This window comes from Mustela putorius, unplaced genomic scaffold (genome assembly GCF_011764305.1).
Source record: "Mustela putorius furo isolate JIRA1106 unplaced genomic scaffold, ASM1176430v1.1 tig00003898_pilon_pilon_pilon, whole genome shotgun sequence".
Lineage (NCBI taxonomy): Eukaryota > Metazoa > Chordata > Mammalia > Carnivora > Mustelidae > Mustela > Mustela putorius.
This window is the reverse complement of record NW_025422047.1, coordinates 18138411-18162628: the sequence shown is the minus strand read 5'-3', so window position 1 is coordinate 18162628 and position 24218 is coordinate 18138411. Positions and strand designations below refer to the sequence as shown.

At 38.8% G+C, this 24218-nt stretch overlaps 1 protein-coding gene across 8 annotated transcripts in view; it reads left to right on the top strand.

The window, feature by feature from the left end:
- Positions 1–24218, top strand: part of MYO5A (myosin VA) — a 189742-nt gene that overhangs the window by 44912 nt on the left and 120612 nt on the right. For all 8 annotated transcript variants that reach the window (XM_045067909.1, XM_045067906.1, XM_045067911.1 and 5 more), the window contains exons 2-4: positions 17946–18056; positions 21708–21879; positions 23863–24007. In XM_045067909.1, coding sequence (XP_044923844.1) covers positions 17946–18056; positions 21708–21879; positions 23863–24007 — 428 coding nt within the window. The remainder of the gene's footprint in view (positions 1–17945; positions 18057–21707; positions 21880–23862; positions 24008–24218) is intronic.

Sequence of the window (24218 nt, the reverse complement as noted above, 5' to 3'; positions counted from 1 at the left end):
TACCTCTTTGATGTCTTAATTTGCATTTTCCTGATGATATGTGATGTGGAGCATCTTTTCATATACTTATTTGCCATTTGTAAATCTTCTTTGGAGAGGTGTCTTTTAAGATCTTTGGTCCATTTTTTAAATCATGTTAGTTGTTTCTTATTGTTGGGTTTTAAAAATTCTTTGTCTATTTTGGGTAATAATCCTTTATCCGATGTGTCTTTTGCAAATATTTTCTTGCAATCCAATTTGTCTTCTTATTCTGTTGACGTTGTCTTTCACAGAGCAGAAGTTTTTAATTTTAATGAAGTCCAACATATCAATTATTCATTTCATAGGTCATGCCTTTGGTATTGTGTCTAAAAAGATACCACCACACCGGGTCATCTAGATTTTCTCCTCTGTTATCTTCCAGGAGTTTTGGAATTTTGTGCTTTACATTTTAAATCTGTAATCCATTTGAGTTTATCTTTCTGAAGGTGTAAGGTCTGTGTCTGGATTCTGTTGTTTGGGGGAGTTTTGTCTGTTTGCTTGCTTGTTTTGTATGTGGATATCCAGTTATTCTAATAACGTTTATTGAAAAGACTATCTTGGCTCTATTGTATTACCACTGTCTTGTTCTTTGTTAAAGATCAGTTGACTGTATTTATGTGGATCTATTTCTGGCTTCTCTGTTCTGTCCCATTGATCTTTTTGTTTATTTTATTATTATTATTATTATTATTTTACCAATATCACACTGTCTTGATTACTATAGCTTTATAATAAGTCTTGAAGTCAGATAGTATCAGCCCTCCAACTTTGTTCTTCAAGATTGTGTTGGCTGTCATGGGTCTTTTGCCTCTTCATATAAACTTTAGAACCATTTTGTCAATATCCCTAAAATAATTTGCTGGGCTTTTGATTGGAATTGCATTAAATCTGTAGATCAAATTGGGAAGAACCAGCACCTTGACAATATTGAGTCTTCCTAATCATGAACATGTAATACCTCTCTATCTATTTAGTTCTTCTTTGATTTTATTCACCAGAGTTTTGTAGTTTTCCTCATATAAATCTCATACATGTCTTGTTAGATTTATACCTCAGTGCTTCATTTTGGGAGGGGTTATTTCATTTTAAAGATTTTATTTATTTATTTATTTGACAGAGAAGTAGATAACAAGTAGGCAGAGAGGCAGGCAAAGAGAGAGGGGGAAGCAGACTCCTTGACAAGGGGGGAGCCCCATGTGGGTCTCCATCCCAGGAGTCTGAGATCATGACCCGAGCCGAAGGCAGAAGCTCAACCCAATGAGCCCCTCATTTTGGGGGGGCTTTAAAGTTATGGTATTGAATTTATAATTTCAAGTTCCACTTGTTCGTTGGGGTGGTAGCTTTTTACGTAGTGTGCTTAATGTCTTATCCATAATTATACAGACATACACCTACCATTCATTCTTATGCCAGGCTGTGCTGGATGATAGAGATGATACAATACACAAAAAGAGACAGGATGGAGCTTACCAGGAGGAGAGAGAAAAATGTCAAGTCCTACCTGTACTGAGTGCTATAAAGGCACACAGAGCAATGGGAGCTAATCAATGAGGGACAATTTTCAGAAAAAGACCAAGTTGATGTTTGAAAGAAGCCTAGCTGTTAATCAGGGGAGGGGAGGAGAATTCCAAGCAGGGGCACAGATTGTGAGAAGTCTTTTGATGGAGAGAGTCTGGCATCTTTGAAGAACTGAAAGAAACAAGTGGAGCTGGCCACGAAAAAGCAGAGAAGTGTGGGGAGAGATAAAGCTGGAGAGGAGGGCAGGGGTTGCGCCCCAGACCAAGGCTAGGTGGGGCTGTGGGGACCTGGGTAGAGGAGACAGTGTGGGGTTAGAAGAGTCACTTTCAGAGACCGCTACATAAGCTTCACTTCCATCACAGGTGTGAACAGGTGGCTTTCTTTCACAGCTCTGTCCTACAAAGAAAGTTTCCTATCTCTTCAGGAGTGCACACACAGACTAATGGGGAAGAGCAAAGTTACACTGAGATAGAGTCCAGGGCAGGGCCAGATCCGCTGTCCAGCTCTGCTCCCCCTTCCCCAGAGAGGTCTCAACAACGGGTGTCACTAATTCATGGCTAGGCAAAACAGTCAATGCTCAGATGCTGTGGACTTTCAGCATTGGTCACAAAGAGTGTAAACCCTGAACGCACATCTGTGGTGTCAAGCTGCTCCATTACTGGGATATATGAATATATTTTGAACAGATTTAACCACAAAATGATGCTGTTTCACAACTTGCCTTTTTTCAATTAACAGAATCTTTCTATGTCAGTACATATAGACCTACTTATTCTTTCTTAGTATTCCACTGTAAAGATGCACCTTAATCTGTTAATTATATATTGCTGTAGTTTTATTAACCCTTTTATTAATATAGATGTATACTGACCTTTGTGTCATTTCTAAATTTTCACTTTTATAGACAATGCTGCAGAACAACTTTGGAAAGAATTATTTGTATTTTCTAATATCTCATGGGGAAGATTTCTAGATAGAGATTTTCTCAGTCATGGATATGCTTTCTTTTTTTAAACTTTTGGTTTATCAAAAAAGTAGCACTTACAAAAAAAAAGTAAAATATAGAAATACATAAAGTGCAAGATCAGAAGTCTGCTTTCCTCCCAGTTTGGTATGCATCCCTGAAATATATACTTTACATTGTAAAAGAAGTTATTAAATTTCTGTCTAAAAAATTGTGCCGATTAAAAAAAAATTGTGCCTATTTATCTTATCACCAATGCATGAAAACACCTGATTATCTCCTTTCTTCCCAATCCATATTATTATCAACCCTTTCAGTCTTTTCAAATTCAATACATGAAATTTTAAATTGTGTTTTGAATTTGTATTTTTTTAAAGTAATAATGTGATTAAACATCTTTTCTTATGTTTAATTTTTTTAGTGGTGCTTTGGTGATTTTTTTTTTTAAGACTTTATTTATTTGACAGAGAGAGAGAGTGAGAGAGGGAACAAAAGCAGGGGGAGTGGGAGAGGGAGGAGCAGGCTGAGCAGGGAGCCTGATGCAGGGCTTGATTCCACGACCCTAGGATCATGACCTGAGCTGAAGGCAGATGCCTAACAACTGAGCCACCAGGCATCCCGCCTATTTTTTTCTTTTGCCTGTTTTGCTCTGGGGTTGTTTGTCTTTTTCTTATTTAATTTGTAAGAGTTCATTATACATTAAAAGGATTAGTTTGCTACAGATTTTTTTGGGCCAGTTTGCATTTTGACTTGGTTCATGATGCATTTTGCCACCCAGAAGTTTTTAAAATTTCTGTAAACATCTTTTGGGCCAGCCTTTATTGCAAATATAGGGCCTAGGTCAACTTTTATAGCTGCTTTTTTTCCAACTAAAATTGAGCTAAAAGGATACTTAAAAAAAAAAAAAAAAAAGGAGGGGCTGAAGGACTAGGGAGGCAGCCTGGAACCCCAGAGTAAACATTTCTGTTCAGAAGTAGGCCAACAGTGTTCTTTTCCTTAGGTGACCCAACCAGCCTGCAAGGTATCCATTTGCCCTCTCCGAGTTTGCTCACTACAAGGTCGACCCACCCCCTTGCTCCTACCCTCTCCCCGTTTCTTACTCCCAAGGCTTTTATTTCCAGGGCAAGAATCTCCCCTCTTGCTCCCATCATTCATGAGGCAATACCAGCTGAACAGCCCTCCCAGCCCCTGCTCTTAGGGAAAGCTGACTCCCAGTCCCTTCAAAGCAACCCCCATTTGTCTAATATGAATGACATGTTGGAAGCAGTTATGTGTATACTAGATAAATCCAGTCTACAGACAAAATGTGAATGATAGTAGTATATGCATAATTGGGGGAAGGGAAAACAACTAATCACAGGCAGAAGTAGTGCAAGATGTGCCTTTTTTTTTTAAGATTTTTTTTTAATTTGTTTATTCGACAGACAGAGATCTCAAGTAGGCAGAGAGGCAGGATGAGAGGGGGAAGCAGGCTCCCCTCCGAGCCGAGAGCCCGATGTGGGGCTCGATCCCAGGACCCTGGGATCATGACCTGAGCCGAAGGCAGAGGCTTTAACCCACTGAGCCACCCAGGTGCCCCAAGATGTGCTTTTGATTATGTTTAAAGAACTGTCAATTAGAAAAATTGGTCACTCATTACTCGGCTTAAAAACCTTTAATGAATTCCTGTCTTCTGCAGTAGAAAGGTCAGAATGTCTCACATGGCATGTGAGGTCTTTCAGATCCTGATCCTAACCTGTTTTTTCAGCCAGCCACACACTATCCTGAGCACTTTCATTCGTCGCATAGTTATTGAGTACCTAGTACTTAATGGATAATTGTTCTAGGTTGGGGGTCCCTGCTTCTACAGGGGTTTCAGGCTAGATGGGGAGACAGATAATCCCAGTTTGTAGGGTGGCCAAGGAGTATTTTTCTGAGAAGGGGACATCTGAACTGAGACCTGAAGAGTGAGAAGGAACCAGTCTTAAGGAGAGTTGGGGGTTGGGGGAGGATGCTCTGGGCAGCGGGCTCAGTAATAGCCTTGAAGTCGGAAAGAGTTTTGGGTGTTCCAGGCTAGCCTAGTGAGAGCTCAGAAGGGAGAAGACCCCAGTGAAGTAATACTAAACCTCAGGTTAGGGGTTAAAGCACGTAGCGCATTGTAGATATAATAAAAAAATTCAGATTAAGCACAGTAAGGTGTTTAAATCTAGAAGTGGGGTGTGTGGGGTAGTGACAATAAAATGTAATGGTCTTTAAACTTTATCTCATTTAATTGTGTAACAACTCTCTGATGTACATACTATTTTTATTGAAGTAGAGTTGAAACACAGTGTTGCATTATTGTTTTCAGGTGTACAACATAGTGATTCCGTAGGTCTGCATGGTATGCCATGCTCACCACAACTGTAGCTACTGTCTGTCACTATACAGCACAATTACAGTACCATTAACTGTTGACATATGTATTATTAATTACCAGTTTCATGAATAAGGATCCTGAGAAAGGAAGTTGGATAATTTTCCTCAAGGTCACACTGTTGGAAAGTGTTGGAGTTACTAGGTCTGTCTGACTCCAAAGCCCATGTTCTTAACCTTGGCTCTGGATTCTACACTGTCTAATTGCTTATTTTGTAAGTGATAAAATTGAAATTCAAAGGGATTAAAAATAAGTCAGAATGAGTGGGAGGATGTGAAGCACTGTTCCAAAAAAAAAAATTGGACCCTTCAATCTGGAAGGATAAAGAATGAACTTTTTGTCTGGTGGAAGCTCAGAAAGCTATGAAGTGCATGAAGAGGGCAACATGGACTTACTCGTTATATAAATAAGAACTCAGAGGCATCTTTTGAAGCTCAAAGAAGCAGTTATAGGTCAGATAAAAGGAAGTACTTTTTACACAGTGGGCGGTAAATAGAAGAAGCCCATTATCCCAGATATAGATTGAAAATAAAGTAAATTTAGAGTAGCTTTATGAAGGCTGTACAGTGAGTTAGCCAAACAAAACCTCCTATGTATGAAGAACACTAAAATACCAATGAGATTTTCTATAACAAAAATGTAAATATCTAGGAATATTGGGGAAAAATTAGGGGAAATTAACTCTGTATCATACTAGAAAATGAAAGCAATTTTAGCTGTCATAATTTTGCAATATTTAACAATTTTAGTTTTTTATGTATTAAGAAAAAAAAAGATCCATGAGTTTAAGTGAGAAGCTATGGTTATAGAGGGGTAGAAGGAAATAATATCCTTCCTCACTCATCAGAGACAGAATGAAATTCTTATTTCCAGAGAGATTCATCTTGGTCTCTGAGAAGGGTTGTGGTCAGGTCACTGCTGGGACACTAGCTTGACATCTGAGGAAAAGACTGAGGCAAAAGCTCTTTTGGAACCTTGGCTTGCTTGGGCTACATTTGTCTTTCAAGATATTCTCTCAGCATATACAGTGAGAGTTTTCTACCTAAGATTGAGTGACAGTTGATTTTGATCTTTCTGTTATTCCTTTTGTCCTACCAGTTCCTTTAAGTCCTGTTAAGAACCCACAACCAGTCTGTTTGCATGATCTTTAACAATTCAGTCATACCATTTTGCACCTTAGGGCTGTCACACTCGAGGGAAAAGCATGTACTACTGCTCTCTCTAAAAATTTGGGAATTGTTGAGTCAGTGCTTTATAGCCTCAATATCTAATTCTATTTTTTTAAATTTTTTTAAATTTTTCTAGAGATTTTATTTATTTATTTGACACAGAGAGAGAGAGATCACAAGTAGACAGAGAAGCAGGCAGAGAGAGAGGGGGAAGCAGGCTCCCTGCCGAGCAGAGAGCCCGACGCGGGGCTCGATCCCAGGACCCGGGGACCATGACCCAAGCCGAAGGCAGAGGCCCAACCCACCGTCAATATCTAATTCTTTCTGCTTCTTGGTTCTCTAGTAATTGTCTCACCATGCTGAATGTATAAGCATGGCCAGCAGCTCCTTGGGTTCAACATCACCTCTGCAGCTCTCCTCTTCTAGCGTAACTCTGGGGCCACCTGCCTCGATGGCCTTTAGCACGCATTTAGTTGTGCTTTTGATATTTCAAATGAACATGACAGACTTATATAATTAGCCTAACTTGTTGTATTTGCATTTAAAAATATTAATGCTACAAAGTGAAAATTGTAGGTTTTTTTTGAACAGTTTTTACAGGGATTCTGTTGATCAAAAGACTACTCTAGCTACAGGCCAGAGGGTTACATAGCATGTAAGATATAAACGTGAATACATTTATCAGCCTAGAAGCTCTTCATGTTAATGCATGTTCTGTCCTTCATTTTTATTTTTTTTAAAGATTTTATTTATTTATTGACAGAGAAAGACACAGCGAGAGAGGAAACACAAGCAGAGGGAGGGGAGAGGGAGAAGCAGGCTTCCCACCGAACAGGGAGCCCAATGTTGGGCTCCATCCCAGGACCCTGGGATCATGAACTGAGCCGAAGGCAGTTGCTTAACCAGCTGAGCCACCCAGGTGCCCTAAGCAAGTATTTAATTGGTAGAACTTCAGGGTACAGGAGGTAAGTTACAAATTTTTAAGTCACTCATGTTAATATTGTACATCTTTTAATAAGATGTATTTTACTGGGGTGCCTGCGTGGCTTAGTCGTGAAGCGTTTGCCTTCAGCTCAGATCATGGTCCCAGCATCCTGGGATCGAGCCCCCCATCGCTTAGGGCTCCCTGCTCAGCAGGAGCCTCTCCCTCTCCCACTCCCCGTGCTTGTGTTAACTTTCTCACTGTCTCTCTCTCTATGTAAAAAAATTAACAAAATCTTAAAAAAAAAAAATGAAGTGTTTTTTATTATGTTCAGTTAGCCACTCTGTACTACATAGTTTTTTTGTTTTTGTTTTTGTTTTTTTTTACTACATAATTAGTTTTTGATACAGTGTTCAGCTGTTCATTAGTTTAGATTGACACCTAGTGCTCATCACAATATGCATCCTCTTCAATACCTATCACCCTGTTACCCCCTGCCCTCACCCTCTCCTCTCTGAAACCTTCAGATTGTTTCCCAGGGTCCATAGTCTCTCATGGTTCATCTCCCTCTCTGATTTCTCCTCCTTTGGATTTCCTTCCCTTCCCCTATGTTCCTCCATGCCTTTGCTTATGCTCCACATATGAGTGAAGCCATATGACAATTGTCTTTCTTCTGCTTGACTTATTTCACTTAAAATGTAGTTTTCTTCTTCTTCTTCTTTTTTTTTTTTTTAAGATTTTATTTATTTGAGAGAGAGACAGTGAGAGAGAGCATGAGTGAGGTCAGAGAGAGAAGCAGACTCCCCATGGAGCTGGGAGCCTGATGCGGGACTTGATCCCAGGACTCCAGGATCATGATCCGAGCCGAAGGCAGTCGTCCAACCAACTGAGCCACCCAGGCGTCCCTTGTTTTCTTTTTTTTATTTAAAAGATTTTATTTACTTATTTAACAGACAAAGATCACAAGTAGGCAGAGAGACAGGCAGAGAGAGAAGGGGAAACAAGCTCCCCACTGAGCAGAGATTCCCAATTCGGAGCTCTGTCTCAGGACCCTGGGATCACGACCTGAGCTGAAGGCAGAGGCTTAAACCACTGAGCCACCCAGGGGCCCCTGTTTTTTTGTTTTAAGATTTTATTTATTTATTTGACAGAGAGAGAGAGAGATCACAAGTAGATAGAGAGGCAGGCAGAGAGAAGGAAGCAGGCTTCCTGCTGAGCAGAGAGCCCGATGGGGGACTCTATCCCAGAACCCTGGGATCATGACCTGAGCCGAAGGCAGAAGCTTAACCCACTGAGCCACCCAGGCACCCCAACATGTAGTTTTTTAAAAAATGATTTTATTTATTTATTTGATCGAGAAAGACACTACCAGAGAGAACACAAGCAAGGGGAGTGGCAGAGAGAGAAGCAGGCTTCCCACTGAGCAAGGAGTCCGATGCGGGGCTCCATCCCGGGACCCTGGGATCATGACCTGGGCCAAAGGCAGACACTTAATGACTGAGCCACCCAGGTGCCCTGTCCTTCATTTTTAAAGTAATCTGTTATTGAGAAATGCTGTTTTGTTTGAGCAAACCAGCTTGTATTTTGAAGAGTGGGTGACTGGGTTACCTTTTTCCACTCATGCTTTTAGTTTGTAGCTAATTAAATTATTTTCATATCTATTCTGTGGCTTCTGTCTTGACTGGCTTTCATTCTTTTTTTTTTTTTTTAAGATTTTATTCATTTATTTGACAGAGAGAGATCACAAGTAGGCAGAGAGGCAGGCTCCCTGCTGGGCAGAGAGCCTGATGTGGGGCTCGTACCCCGGACCCTGAGATCATGACCTGAACCGAAGGCAGAGGCTTTAACCCACTCAGCCACCCAGACACCCCTTGACTGGCTTTCTATATAACATCCTTCACATTTCAAATATGTGGAAGCTCTGTGGCTCCTAAGGACTCATCTATTCATTTATTCATTCTCTTGACAGATGTCTCTTGAACATCTAGCTGCTAACCACTGGGCCAGGTATGGAGGTGATGCCAGTGGATAAGTCACAGATCCTGTCTTCAAAAAGGTCACAATCTAGTTAAAAAGAGGGGCATGTGAAAAGATAATAATAATTGAATGCGGCAAGGACATAGGCAGAGGTAAAAACCAGATATTGTGGATAGTCCAAGCAGGAGCCCCTGCTTCCTGAAAGTCATAACACTGAAACTGTTTTCAAAGTGCATTGTATTTTTCAAGTTCTGTCCTAATCAATAAAAGCTACAAAAGTTTCTTTTTGACAAAGTCTTAATAATTAGAAGGAAAAGGTACAGAGACATAAAAAAAAGGAGGAGATATGGGTAAGAACAATGTATATAATAATGATCTAATGTTATTTACTCAATTTTGACATGCATAATGTTTTGTTTTTTTTTTTTTTACATTAGGAATGCATCTTGTCATTGGTGGTGTCTTAGACTGGATGAAATCGGACCTTCATTTATTCAAAAGATAGTTGTTGAGCATCTGTTACAGATCAGACACTATATTTAGGCTTGGGTATCAGTTTGGAGCAATATAAACACGGTCCCTGTCCTCATAGTCTTTATAGTGAAGAAAATGTACAGGATTATATGAGAAAAACATAGCAGAGGGGCTCAATTTAGATAGATCAGGGAGGTTCTTCCCAAATAATAAATATTCAAGCTGAGATGTGAAAGGTGAGTAGAATCAGTCATACAACCAGTTAGGCTAAGGGTTCCAAGCCAAGGGAAAGCATGAAGGAAGGTCTTGAGGCTTGAGGCCACATGGATTGTTCAAGTAGTTGAAGAAAAACCAGTGCAAATGGTCCTTGGTAGAGTGAAGAGAAGGGCTAAGCAATGGGGTAGTGGAAACTCTCCTGAGATGTGGGTGGTTCTCCAAAAATTACATGTGCCCAGTAATGCAAGACCCTAGAGCCTTATATGAATGCTTTATCCTGAGTTATTAAGGTTTTTTTTTTTTTTTAAGATTTTATTTATTATTTGTTTGACAGACAAAGATCACAAGTAGGCAGAGAGGCTGGCAGAGAGAGAGGAAGAAGCAGGCTCCCCGCCAAACAGAGAGCCCGATGCGGTCCTTGATCCCAGGACCCTGGGACCACAACCTGAGCCAAAGGCAGAGGCTTTGACCCACTGAGCCACCCAGGTGCCCCCTGAGTTATTAAGGGTTTTAAGCAAGGGTGAGACATCAGCAGATTTTTCCATTTCAAAACAACCACTCTGGCTGCTGAATTGGGAATGCGGGAGAAAACTTGATAGAGAGCTATTTCTAGCATCAGGGTAAAAGATGATGGTGCTAGGACTTCGGTGTTGGCAGTGGAGGTGGGGAGAGATGGAATGAAGGTAGTTGTATGTTAGAGGTAGGACTTCATGATAGATTTGATATAAGAGTATAGGAGACTATCAGTTTTCTCCCAAGAGCAGCTAATTAGCTGGGTGGAGATGCCTGTCTATTACTGAAGTGGGGATACTGTAGGAAGGACAGATTTAACAGCATGTGGAAACAAAGACTTCTATTTTGGGCGTGTTAAATTTAAGATGCCTATGAGATTTCTAAATAGAAATCTTAGATAGTTATATGGGTTTGTAGATTTGGAGTTCAATGGAAAGATCTGGACTAGAGTTAGAAATTTGGGGAAATTTTGCATAGAAACTCATGAGGGTGGGTGGAATACAGGGTAAATATAAAAATAATAGCAGTGATAGTAATATTAATATTAATGAAGATGCTTGGTGCTTACTTACTGCCTTCTATGGACTAAGCACTGTTCTGAATACTTTCCATATATTAACAGTTTTAATCCTTATGATAACTCCATTTAGTAGGCATTATTACTACTCTCATTGTCAATGAGGCACAAGAAAGCCTCAGAGCTAGTAAATAACAAAACCCAAACAGTCTGGTCCTAAAGCCTGACTATTAGAAGAGAGAACAGAACTACCTCAGGGATCTGGGCAATTCCAACATTTAGAGGGAGGACAGAGAGAGGACAGAGAAGGAGGATCTTGCACAGGAAACTGAAAAGGAGTGATAGTGATTTGAGGGAACCGTGAGGATGGGATGTCTCAAACCAGGCAAAAAATGTTCCGGCACCTGGGTCAGTGTCAAAACCTGCTGAAAGGTGGGCAGTTAGAGGACACATAGCCATTAAATGGGTGATGAGGATGGGGCAGGGGTTTCCCAAACTTGGGGATAACGGGAGTAAAAGAGGTAGATACGGAAGAGCCACATGGTGTTTGCAGTTGTTAGAGGGTAAAGGACAAGTCAGGAATGGTGAGAAATGAGCCTGGAGAAGTTGGCAGGGTCCAGATCATGAAAGACTTGTAATGTGTCCCAGGTTAGCATCAGACCATGATCTTAGCCAGAAGTGTCTATCCCCAAAGCTGGGAGCAAAACAAAGGGAGCCACCAGTTCTTAATGGAAGGGAACTACATACATCCTGATGTCTCCTTATCTGTATTATCTCATACACCATATATGTTGTCTGATTTATTCAAAACTTACCATGTTGGGACATTTTATTTGATATTTAAAAATTACCCATGACTTCTTTCAGCACCCAATCATTGATCAGATGATAGATATTCTGTGTGGGAGGAAGACATCTATCTATATACAGAGGCCTGTACATAGTTACCATGACCATGTATGTACCCTGTTCTCTAAATTGGGAGCAAGTGTTAAAAATGGTAGGAAGGTGTGAAGTTTGCTTAACTGGGCAACTTTGGTCACAATCAGGAGAAAGCAATTAATTTGGATTATATTGGTCTTATTCTTCCTCATTCTTCTTAAGCATCTTGAAGTTCAGGATCATCCTGGGTTTGAATCTTGTCTCTGTTCATTTATTAGCTGAGTGATTTGGGGGCCAGTTATTTAACCACTCTCTGTCTGTTTGTTGAATGAAGAACCTCTTTAATAATAATGATTATAGGGGCGCCTGGGTGGCTTAGTGGGTTAGGCCGCTGCCTTCGGTTCAGGTCATGATCTCGGGGTCCTGGATCGAGTCCCGCGTCGGGCTCTCTGCTCAATGGGGAGCCTGCTTCCCTATCTCTCTCTCTCTCTGGCTGCCTCTCCATCTACTTGTGATTTCTCTCTTTAATAAATAAAATCTTAAAAAATAATAATAATGATTATAAAGAGTATTGCAAGAATTACGTAAAAGACAGAAAAGTGAAACAAAGCCTAGGGAAACAAAGGCCTTGTGATGAAGATGATCAGTATGGTTCCTTTCTTTGTTGGTGATTATGTTTTGCCTTTGATTATTTTACTTGTTTAAAATTTTATAATTTATCCTCAACTACCACTAGCTAATTATAGATGGAAATAGTCATTTTTCTTGATGTGCATATTAAGACTGTGCTTCTAAAGTGAGACCTAGTTCTAAAAATAGTCTTTACAGCAATGTTAAAGAATGGCAGTGTCTAAAAATATTCATTCCAAAGTTCTGCCATCTTCATATGAAATTCTAGAGAAGTAGGATTATTTAACTTTTGCTTGTATCCAATAATTTGAAGAGTTCTTATTTTTTTCAAAAGTTTAAAATAATTTCAATTCCTGCTAGAAGCTGACAAATTCAGTTTACTTTTAAATCATGCACATTTTGGGGCATCTGGGTGACTCAGTTGGCTAAGCGTCTGCCTTTGGCTCAGGTCATGTGCCCAGGGTCCTGGGGTCGAGTCCCACTTTGGGCTCCTTGCTCAGCGGGGAGCCTGCATCTTCCTCTCCCTCTGCCTGCTGCTCTCCCTGCATGTGCTCCCTTGCTCTCACACATGCTCTCTCTCTATCTGACAAATAAATAAATAAAATCTTAAAAAAACAAACATGAATTTTGAAGGCATGGAGACATGGGTTTGTGTTGCGAGGGAGAGGGAAGAATATTTCATTACATCTCTACTCCCTACATGTCTGTCTTTTTTCCTTCTATCACACCATGATTTCCTATGTAACTCAATCATCTAATGTTGCTTACATCTTTCTCTATTTCTGGAAATTATAGACCCTTCCAGAAGATTCTGAGAGCCTCTTTCCCATACTTCTTTTAGTGTGCCCTCTTAGAGTATAATGTATGAGGCCAAGAACATTCACCTAACAAAGGTTCATGCACAAATTATTATAGACAGGCCCTATATTAAGTGCTGAAGAGACAAGGATAAAGAAGATAGACCCCTACCCCCAAGTGTATATATATACACTTCACAGTTGCTGAAGGGATATTAGGCACACAAAATTTTCATTTAGTGGGATGAGAATTCTAGTGAAGATTATATGAGGTAATGGGAACCTTGAGAATGGAGTGCCAAATGATGAGGAAAGAAAGGCTTCTAAGGAGGAGGTAGTACTTTAACACAGATATGAAGGATAAATGGGAGTCTATTGGTTGAGAAAGGGAAGGATTGTGTTCCAGAAGTATATATTTATTTCTTCCATCGTGAACACAATCTATATACATAGATATGTATATATAATATATGCGTGTGTGTATGTGTAATATATATACATGTATATGTGCATTTGCTTTAAGGTAGTAGTTCCTGATCTTTTCTTACACCAAAATATGTCATAAGGTTTATGGAATTACTTGGAACAATATAGAGCATCAGTGTTACTATCAGGATTCTGAGGAGACGTTGTTGATAATTCAGAATTTTTCTCCTGCTTCAGTGCATGTCCTAGGACACTTAGTGTTTATCATAACCTTGTTTGAATTGTCACATAAAGCATTCATTTTTTAAAATTTTATTTATTTGTTTGACAGAGAGAGAGATCACAAGCAGGCAGAGAGGCAGGCAGAGAGAGGAGGAAGCAGGCTCCCTGCTGAGCAGAGACTCAATCCCAGGACCCTGAGACCATGACCTGAGCTGAAGGCAGAGGCTTAACCCACTGAGCCACCCAGGTGCCCCTAAAGCATTCATTTTTGCAAACATGCAGGAACCAAGGCAGATTCTATGTTGCCAAGCTGCTTGTGACTTAATAGGGGAGCTAGGAGAGATGTGCACATGTGCTGTATGAAAAGTGAGTAAGGGATTTGGGAGTTTGGGGGAGGGGAGAGAATCACATGGGTCAGATTTTTTTGGGGACTCAGGGATTGTTCATTTACTCAGTGCTGTCAGTCTTGTTCCCAAAGTTTCTGAGGCTTCAGAAAAACTGCTCGTGGTGCCCACATCTCAGAGCTCCTTGACTGACAAGTGCAAGTTAGCAAAATTTCTAGTGAGTCATCTGCATTAATCAAGAACATCTTGAGTGTTGTCATTGTGAGAGGATACAAAAAGAAAGATGACTCGTGCCTCCTTACATGTACAGGGATGGGTGTAATCCGAAGAAGGTAGGAGGGCCATGTTAGGCTGAGCTAGCTCCGTTTGTGCCCCTTTCGGGAAGTACCAGTGCAAGCCTGTCTCCCAAACTCACCTTTCCAGGGCTCTGGCATTAGACCCTGTCATTATTACCTCATCATTGCCAGGCAGGCCTTATTAAGCTGTACTGCAGACAGACAGATGGTTTTTATTTCCCTTGTAAGCTATTACACAACTTAACTCTGTGGTAGCCTTATTTACTCAGATTTTGCCTGTTATCATAATATTTAGCTCATCTCCATTTTGTCCTTACTCTCCTTTGTCATCAGGAGTTCCTTTGAATTGTCCTGAATCTTCTTTGATGTGTTTACATTGTAATGTTAACTCTTCTAAGCCTGTTTATGTTTCCTTCATCTCCCACAGCTTTTTTTGGCTGTAGTCTCAGTACCTCAGACCCCAAATCCTTGCTTTCCCTTCTCCTGCTGGTTTCTACAGCAGTTAACTCTGCGGACCACTTCACAGATCTCTCTTCTTTTGGCCTCTGACCTTCTCTTGGCCTTCCCCATCTCTAGTGTGCTTTGTGGACTCAGGGAAAATCCTGAAGTAGGCCTGTGATGTGCCTCTGCACCTCTTGTCCCGGTTCTCCCACCTTTTTTCCATACCTTGTCCTACCTTTATTTATCTTGTGTGCTGCTCACCCACCATGGGTAAGGGAGTTGACCAACCTTAGAGAGGATTCCCGGGTGCCTTTAAGGAGTATATAGTCTGGCGTGGGAGGTAGATTGATCTGTAAATAGCTAAAATAAGGTCTGAGGTATCCTAAATGTGATATTCAAGAGACAAAATTGGAGTAGTGTGAGTAGGAGAAAAGAATGAAGAGCATTGCAGGAAAGTCTCACTCTCTACTAGCTAATTATAAGACTGCAGCCTTGCATGACATTGGACCCTCCCTTGTCTTGTTGGGAGCTGTGTCCCGTCTGATTCGCTTTGGCTAGGGTTATCTTTTGCTTCTGTTTTCCCTGGGAAATGCTGAGCAGACTTAGTGGGTATGTGTGCCCACCCCTGTTTCTGATTCCTTCCTGAACCTTGCTGTTGTGTTCCATTTCCATGTTTCTCTTATGATCTTGGGGCCTTGTCTTGCCACTGCAGTCTTCCTGCAGTCTCCCCTCAGGATGTGGCTGGACAAGTTCAGTCCTCTTTCTCAGGGCTGCTGTATGTATTCTCACTGGTGGCCTAGGGTAAAAGAAGAAAGTATGGTTGGAGGTGACAGAGACGATAGGAAGGGCATTGTCAGGTTGGAATTTCTCTCGGTTGCAGCAACTAAGATATATATATATTTCCCAGACTGACCCAGTTCTGGTAGGGTTGTTTTTGCACAGTCACCAATCTCATAGGTTAGGGTGGAAAAGAACCATAAAAAGACAATGGTAATAATAGACTGAGTTCTGACCTATTTCTCCTTGGATACTTTCCCAAGAGACAGAGATAGGATAATGGGGGATTTGGTTGTCAGGATGATGTTTGGTGTTTAAATACCTTGCCTGTGGTGAGTGTAAGGTCCGAAGCCCCCCTATACTGTTTATAAGTGTTGTTAACTCCCTGCTCTTGGAAATCTAGCCTTTGGCAAGAGTGCATATCACTGATGCAAATCACAGGAAGGTGCATCTTTCTAGATTTAGTTAAAAATCTCCTCCTGTTCAGAGCAGGTCAGTCATGCTTCTACAAACTCACGTAGATCCATTTTGCTTTTTTGTGCTTTCATCAGTCAGGGTAGTAGGTAATTTCATGACTCTGAATCTCACATACTACATATCTCTTCTGGAACCAGTAAACCCTTCCAGAGAAAGTTGAATAAAATACTGGCTCTCTAAAGTGAGCTTCAGAGTGGGAGCAGTTGGTACACATAATGTTTATTGAATGACTAACATTTTAGTAAACATTTGTAAAGCCTTAGTAGCCTCTGGTAAATTTACTGACAGCTGTTACTCAGTTTGTGGACTGTGTAACTGGGAGGAAAGTAATAAAACAAATTTCAGTGACATATTTACAAATAATATTAGCAATCATTTCTTATGGAATACACACTTGGTAGCAATCTCAACCTGTACTTACCTATTGGTTTATGCTTTTCACAAAGTTTCTATGTATGAAAGCCCTTGAGATGATCTAAGTGAGTACTGCTGTCATCCCATTTTACAGATGCCTGAAATAAAGGTTAAGATGCCTGTAAGATAGTCATAACCTAGTTCAGTACTCTTTCCTTTGCAAACTGTTGAGACAAAAAGTTTTGATGAATCTGTAATAATAAGAGAAAAGTAAAGCAATGACACATTTTTTTTAACCATTCTACTTTTATTCAATTTATGCCCTTTATTCTGAGATTCTTTCCTTAAATACTAAGTGCCCAGCTGTGAACCCGCTATGTCCACAGGTACTTAATACAATGTTGAACAGGCAGACATGGAGTGTATTCTAAAGGAGGAGGAGAAATAATAAATAAGTAAAGAAGCGATCACATTAATAGTAAGTTCAAGTAGTAATACAAGCTTGAGGAAAAGAAAGCAGAGAAAGGCTGGTGGTGGTATTATTTTTATATGTGATATATTCCTGAAAATGAACATCAAAGTTTAATGTACATAAAGGGAGATTCCTTCCTGAGAAACCCAAGCAATCATAAAACTTTTCTTCAATGTGGTGTTTGGAGGACTCATTCATGTTAACATATATTTTTCTCTTTCTTCAAAATTGATCCAAAGTCCAAAATTGGGTTAAGTCCAAAAGTGTCTGTTTGAGGCTAAAGATCTGCTGCTTCAGGAACCCCTGATGACTGATTACCAGACCTTTCATGATATTGAGGCTATGAGAGCCAACTTATTGTTGGTCCAATATACCATTTTCACTCATCTTTATTTAACAATGAAGACAAACTACTAGACAACAATGCTTTCTTAATTTTTTTCTTTTTAATTAACAACAGAGCTTTCTTCAGAGAAAATTCCAGATGCCCCGTCTATAAAGCTACTGTGGCTCCAAGCTACAAGCTTACTCTCCTCTTTTCCACACCTTAATGGCCTCTGAGGAATTCATAAAATCTTTGCAGAACACAGGATGAAACCCATAATCAAAGATTCAAATTGCTATTATAAAAAGATAGCTGTATTGTTGAAGCTGGCAGAGCCACCATATCCAGCTTCACAATCAAGTTTTCAGATTTTTGAAGGTCCATATTCAATGAAAAAATAGATTTATATGTAGATTTACCGGAAATTACATCTCCAGGTGACATTTACTACATAAAGCAAATTCAAACTTTAATTGTAGCTGTTTGTTCAGAGCATACTTTTCCCTCCAATTTTATTGAGATATAATTGACATATGATACTATGTATGTTTAAGGTATACAATAGAATGATTTGATTTACATGTATTTTGACATTATTACCACAATACAGAGCATGCTTTTTATATAATGTGGGCATGATGGTACTACTGGGACTGAAGTACTTTTATGCAACTATGAATTTAAAAAGTAAATTTCATATTGGCCAAGATTTATTCTTTTATAAATTGTTTCATCATATATAAATCATGATGTGTTTACATATTATTGTAAATGAATTGATTTGCTAGTTTAATTTTTTGTTTATTTGTCTTCTAGTTTGCCAGAGTTTGGATACCTGATCCTGAGGAAGTTTGGAAGTCAGCAGAGCTGCTCAAAGATTATAAACCGGGAGATAAAGTCCTCCTGCTTCGCCTTGAGGAAGGAAAGGTAAAAATTTTGCTTTTATTTGTTGTTACTGGCATAAAGTGAAGTGAATTCAAAAGTGTGAGTTTGCTGTGACATATCTGACTTCATTTGGAAGTCAAAATATTGAATTAATCTAATATTTTCACTTACTAAATTAAAAAAAATAGCAAAAGGGCAAACTCAGTTTTCTATCCCAATGGGTTAATGAAAATGTCAAAACTTTAAAAATCCGGGCGCCTGGGTGGCTCAGTGGGTTAAGCCGCTGCCTTCGGCTCAGGTCATGATCTCAGGGTCCTGGGATCGAGTCCCGCATCGGGCTCTCTGCTCAGCAGGGAGCCTGCTTCCTCCTCTCTCTCTCTCTGCCTGCCTCTCTGCCTACTTGTAATCTCTGTCTGTCAAATAAAATAAATAAAATCTTTAAAAAAAAAAACAACTTTAAAAATCCGGTATTGTGGGCTATGAATTTGTTATGATTAGGTTTAGATTCACTTCTAATCCTCCCAAAGATGTGCCTGTTTACTTTACTTAGGCTAGCATTAACTTCATGGTAACTAAGAGAATGTTGCTTAAAGAGCCAGTCTGAGATTTAATATTTACTGGACCTAATCCTTTGAAAAATGTTTACTGACAAAGTATTACATATAAAGCAGTTTGTTAGCAATCAGAAAAACATAAAACCAATTGCTTTCCTATACTTTCCTGTCTGCATTCTCTGCATGGATAGACATGTCCTAGTTCTACCTACTTGACCTCTCCATGGCATTTGACAAGGCTTGTCACACTGTTTTTTTTAAACATCTCTGTGACACTAGTTTTCCATATATAACTTATAGTCTAGCCAGGGAAACTAGATACAAATACATGAAAAGTTACATAAAGCATAGAATCTAAAGATTCAACACCACGATGTTAAAGATATCAAAAGGTTATGACGAACTATTACCAAATGAGTAGTGCTACCTGGGAGTTAGCATATATTGAACACTTACTTTGTGCCAGACATAGTTCAAAGTGTTTTACTTGCTGTAACTCATTTAATCCTCACAACAATTGTGTGAAGTGGGGCTGTTGTTATTACCACTTTATGGATAAAGAAACTAGAGCTCAGAGGGATTGTTCAAGATTATACAGGTATTAAGGGATGAAGGTTGGATTTTAAGCCAGAAAATTTGTCTTCATGATTTGTGATCACAACCACTCGCTATTTTGTAAAGATAGTAATGATTTTAGGATGCCTAAGAGGGAAATTTCATTATGAGCTGCTTTGTCAGGGAAGGAGTCGAGAGGGAAGAAGAATTTTAACTAACCTTAAAGGTAGGATAAAATTTGGATTGACAAGGAGAAATGGGTAGACCCTTTGAGTAGCAGAGCATATTTTGGTGTTAGTGAATATAACAAGTTGATTAGAGCAGAGATTTAGAAAGATGTGTGTTCTAGTTCTAGGCTCACATATTAAAGTTTCTGCTATACAGCATGTTAAGAAGTGGCAAAAGGTGCTTTCTGACATCAGTGTTAGGTAAGAGAAATAGATATATTTATGAATAGTGTGACATGATATAACAAGTAAAAGCCAGGAACAGAAGTAGAACAGAGTGAGGAGTGGGTAGACGGGCTGGTGAAGGTAACGGATCGGGAGGCATGGTGTGAAGAACAAATAGATGAGGGGAAGTGCATTTCAGGAATCCAGAAAAGCCCATGCAAAGGCAGGGAGGTGTGCACAGTAATGTGCATTTGGGGAACTAAACAAGTTCCATGTTGTTAGAATGCAAAGTAAGAGTACAGGACTGGATGGGGGCTGGAACCACATCACAGATGGCCTGGTTATCATCCTAAAACTCTGGGACATCAAGTGATGTGTGATGGGGAGTGATTGAAGTATTTTTAAACAGAGAAAGGATGCTGGATTTGTGTTTTAGAAAAGACTCATTGGTGGCCATACAGAGGATGAATTTCAAGAGAGCAAAACAGAGGCAAGTTTAGGTGGAAAGAAGGCAGGGAAGAATTAGGCCATAGTAGAGGAGGGCCTTGAATGCCAAATTTAAAGAATTCAACTACTCTGTGTTAGGCACAAAATTAGGCACTGTGAGCCATATTTTCTTAGGTTAATTCTCACAACAACCCTGTAGATTGGTACGTAATATAACTATTTTCCAAATAAGGAAGCCAATGCCCAGAGACATTAAGTAGTTCTGCCTGAGATTGCATAGACAGAAGTGGCTTTTATGTAATACAGGGATCAATGCAAGGACATTACATCCATAACAAACAGACAGAGAGAGGTCAAAGGGCAAATGGTTGTGATCACATAGTTAGCATAGTTCATTCCAATCTATTTTGAATATATGACATCCGTTTATCTCTGCAGTGTTAAGAAATGTGGCTTTTTACAAAACCAGCTAGTCCTTCTCTACAGTTACATTTCATTTTTTTGCCTTTTTACTTGTAATATGTTATTTGTCCTTAATGCCTCTTTGTGTGATAATTTGCATGCTTGGCTTTGCCATAAAGCCATATTTCTTTGGTTTTAAATTGAGTAGTACTTCTTAAATTTGTAGGCCAATCAACCTCATTAAAGAAAATCAAATGAAAACTAAGGACTGTCTTTCCAAAATATAATACACATATGTGTATATATATACACATATGGACATATATACATTTACACTTAATTTCAGGGGATTCTTGGACCTCTCAGTGTTCAGGGGTTCCCAGGTATTTCTACATGCCATACATTGCCTCATTTAATTTTTTTAAAAGATTTTTAATTTATTTATGACAGAGAGAGATAGCAGAGAGAGGAAACACAAGCATGGGGAACCTGGAGAGGGAGAAGCAGGATCCCCACTGAGCAGGGAGCCTGATATGGGACTCTGATCCCAGGACACTGGGATCATGAACTGAGCTGAAGGCAGATGCTTAATGACTGAGCCTCCCAGGCACCCTGCCTCGTTTAATTTTTATCACACCCCTGCAAGCTACTTTTATTATGCCCTTTCTACCAATGAAGGATTCACATTGAATAACTTATCCAAGACCACAAAAGAAGTACCAGTTTCAGGATTTGAACCTGGGTTGATCTGGCTCTAGAGTCAAGCTCTTAACCATTCTTTATTGCTCATTTGCTTATCACAGGTGAAGGGAGAGAGAGAGAAATGTTTTTTAAAGATGAAAAACTTCTGGTTCAGGGGTGTCTGGGTGGCTTAGTCAGTTAAGCATCCTACCCTTGATCTCAACTTGGATCTTGATCTCAGGGTCATGAGTTCAATCCCAGCATGGAGCCTACTTAAAAAAAAAAAATTAAAAACCAAAGCTTCTGGTTCAGTAATTGGGTTAAAAATGTCTAAACTTAGTTCTGAAACCAATGATACATTATATGCTAATTAATTGAATTTAAATTTAAAAAATGGAAAAAATGAAAAATTTTTCTAAAAAGTCTAAACTTCTCAAACTGTATTAGCAAAAATTCTTAATAGTTGTATTAATTTGTTAATACATCTAGTGAAAAAGAAGACTTCCATTTCCACCAGTTTCTGTGACTTTGGAAGGTGTCAGGAAAAGAATGCATTTAATAGCTGAGAGTCATATCAGGAATAGAAAATAAGCAAAGTGTATGGGCCTGTTTTACTTTTATTGCTATGATTTATCCAGATTCTATATCTTGTATACTTTCAGGAGTTGGAATATCGTCTAGATCCAAAGACCAAGGAACTGCCTCATTTGAGAAACCCTGACATACTTGTGGGTGAAAATGACCTCACAGCCCTCAGCTATCTTCATGAGCCTGCTGTGCTCCACAATCTCAGAGTCCGCTTTATTGACTCCAAACTTATTTATACATATTGTGGTAAGTGTGCCTTGCTTTCTGAGTGGACCGTGAACTCCTTCCTCTGATAGACATAACCACAGAATTACTGTGCGTGGGGAAAGAAGGCTGCAGTTGGGTTCCTCCTAGAGAGAGAATCACTAAAGAGTTAAACAAGATTACCATGTTCATTAGCTAGTTGCATTTTGTGCTGAATAAGCTCTTTTGTGAACTTATATAATTTTGCTCAGGAAAAAAAAAAAAAGAACCGAACTGGGTCCATCTTCCTCCCAAAGAAGTCATTTGACAAATTCAGTGACTGGTTTGCCAGTGACTTTGATCTCGTACAAGGACTGCTACTCAAGAAGAGTAGATGTTCAAAGTGCGGTTTTGAGAAGTTCAGTGTTCTCTTGTTCTCAGTGCAGGACTGAGGACTCAAGGTAACTGTTCTTGCCTGATATGCTGGCCTGGGCCCATGCTTGTTACAGTATTAGCTGCCAGTGACTCAGCTTAGGATTCTTTTTTCTTTCTCTTAGATATAAAGCACCAGGTACTTTGGGATTTTTTCCCCCCTTTTCCTTCTTTTGTCTCTTCTTTCTCTCTCTCTCTATTTTTTTTCTTAATCTTATTTTCTACCTTGTCCCTGGCTCTTTTCTCTACTGACTTCTTAACTTTCTTTCCCTGATAACTCTCTTCTGGGCTCTGGTCTGGGATTTCATTCATTTTCTTCTAAGTCTTTGCTTGGGTGACCAACTCCATGCTCATCATTTCTTCCTTACTCCCCTGCTTTGGACAGGGACAGCTATCTTCTCTTCATAAAGGAATTTATACCTCTTGCATCCTTCATACTAACTCTTTTTCTTCCTTATCTATGAACCAAATACTTCTGTTTCTCAATTTTCGTTTTTCCATTTGTCTTTTTCTTGCATATATATGTTACCTCCTTGGTGAAGACTCCCATGCTTGTCTTATCTAAATCATAAACCCCTACTCCATTCCTTAGTTTCCATCTTCTTTCTCTGTTTAATTTTTCTCCCTTTTCCTTTCTACTATCTAACCTGTGATATTTATTTTTTATCTTGTTAATTGTCTCAATTTCCCACTAGAATATAAGGTCTATGAGAATAAAGCTTTGTCTTTTTTTGTTAACTGTTATAAACCTAGCACTCAGAAAAGACTTGAGACATACTTGGACCTGAATAAATATTTGTTGATTGAAGGACTTCATTAAGTCAGTATATACCAACTATAAACTTTAAAGACATACAAAAAAGTATAAAAAAGGAAAAATAGTTTCATGTAATTCACTATTGAAAAATAACCAGTATTATGTTGATATATCCTATATGTGTGTATATGTGAGAAAGTATAAATAGATATGAAATTGGAATTAATCTGTATATAGTTTTGTGTCATCTTTTGCTATGACATTTAATATTCTTTAATAAAAATGTAATCTGTGGTGGTAGCATAATAGTCTGTCTTATGAATGTAACAAAATATTTGGCTACTCTTCCTTTGTTATATATTTTGTTTGTTTCTACTTTTCACTCTTGTGAATGATACTATGATAAATATCTTTATGAAAAAAAAACTTTTGCTTGAATGTCTGATTATTTCATTTGGATAAATTTCTAGTAGTAAATTTTTTATTTTATTTTATTTTATTGAATATTTTCAGTATTTATTGAATATTTTATTGAATATTGAATATTTTTGATTATTAAATTGAATATTGAATATTTTATTGAAATATTATGAAAATATTTAAAGTTATTTTAACATTACCATAGTTTTTATTTTTAACAGCTTAATGTTTTAAAATGCAGTTTTAGTTAGGTCTAGGTATAACAGGTTCAGAGCAAAGGCTATGGTATATTTTGATCTTTAACAATTTGTTAAACAATTTGTTAGTTCAAGATTAACTGAAATTGAAATTTGTGTTGACTGTGATTCTCACTTTACTAAGTTTATATGTCCATTAGTATATCATTAACTTCTTTTGCTTTTTTACCCCTCCCCCAGGTATAGTCCTAGTAGCTATAAATCCTTATGAACAGCTGCCTATTTATGGAGAAGATATTATTAATGCATATAGTGGTCAGAATATGGGTGACATGGATCCGCATATCTTTGCAGTAGCTGAAGAAGCTTACAAGCAAATGGCCAGGTTGGTGAAAGCTCTATTTATTTTTTTCATAATTCTTATTAGATATGATTGCTTCTTCTCTGCCAAGTCATAGATATTTTAAAATATAGTGAAGAGCAGCTGGTAAATTATTATTAAATAAGCAGCCTTGATTATTTCAAATGGTCTACATTATTATTTAAAAACCTTGTATTTATAAAAGGACATACAGTCTTAAAAACTGCCTTTGGGG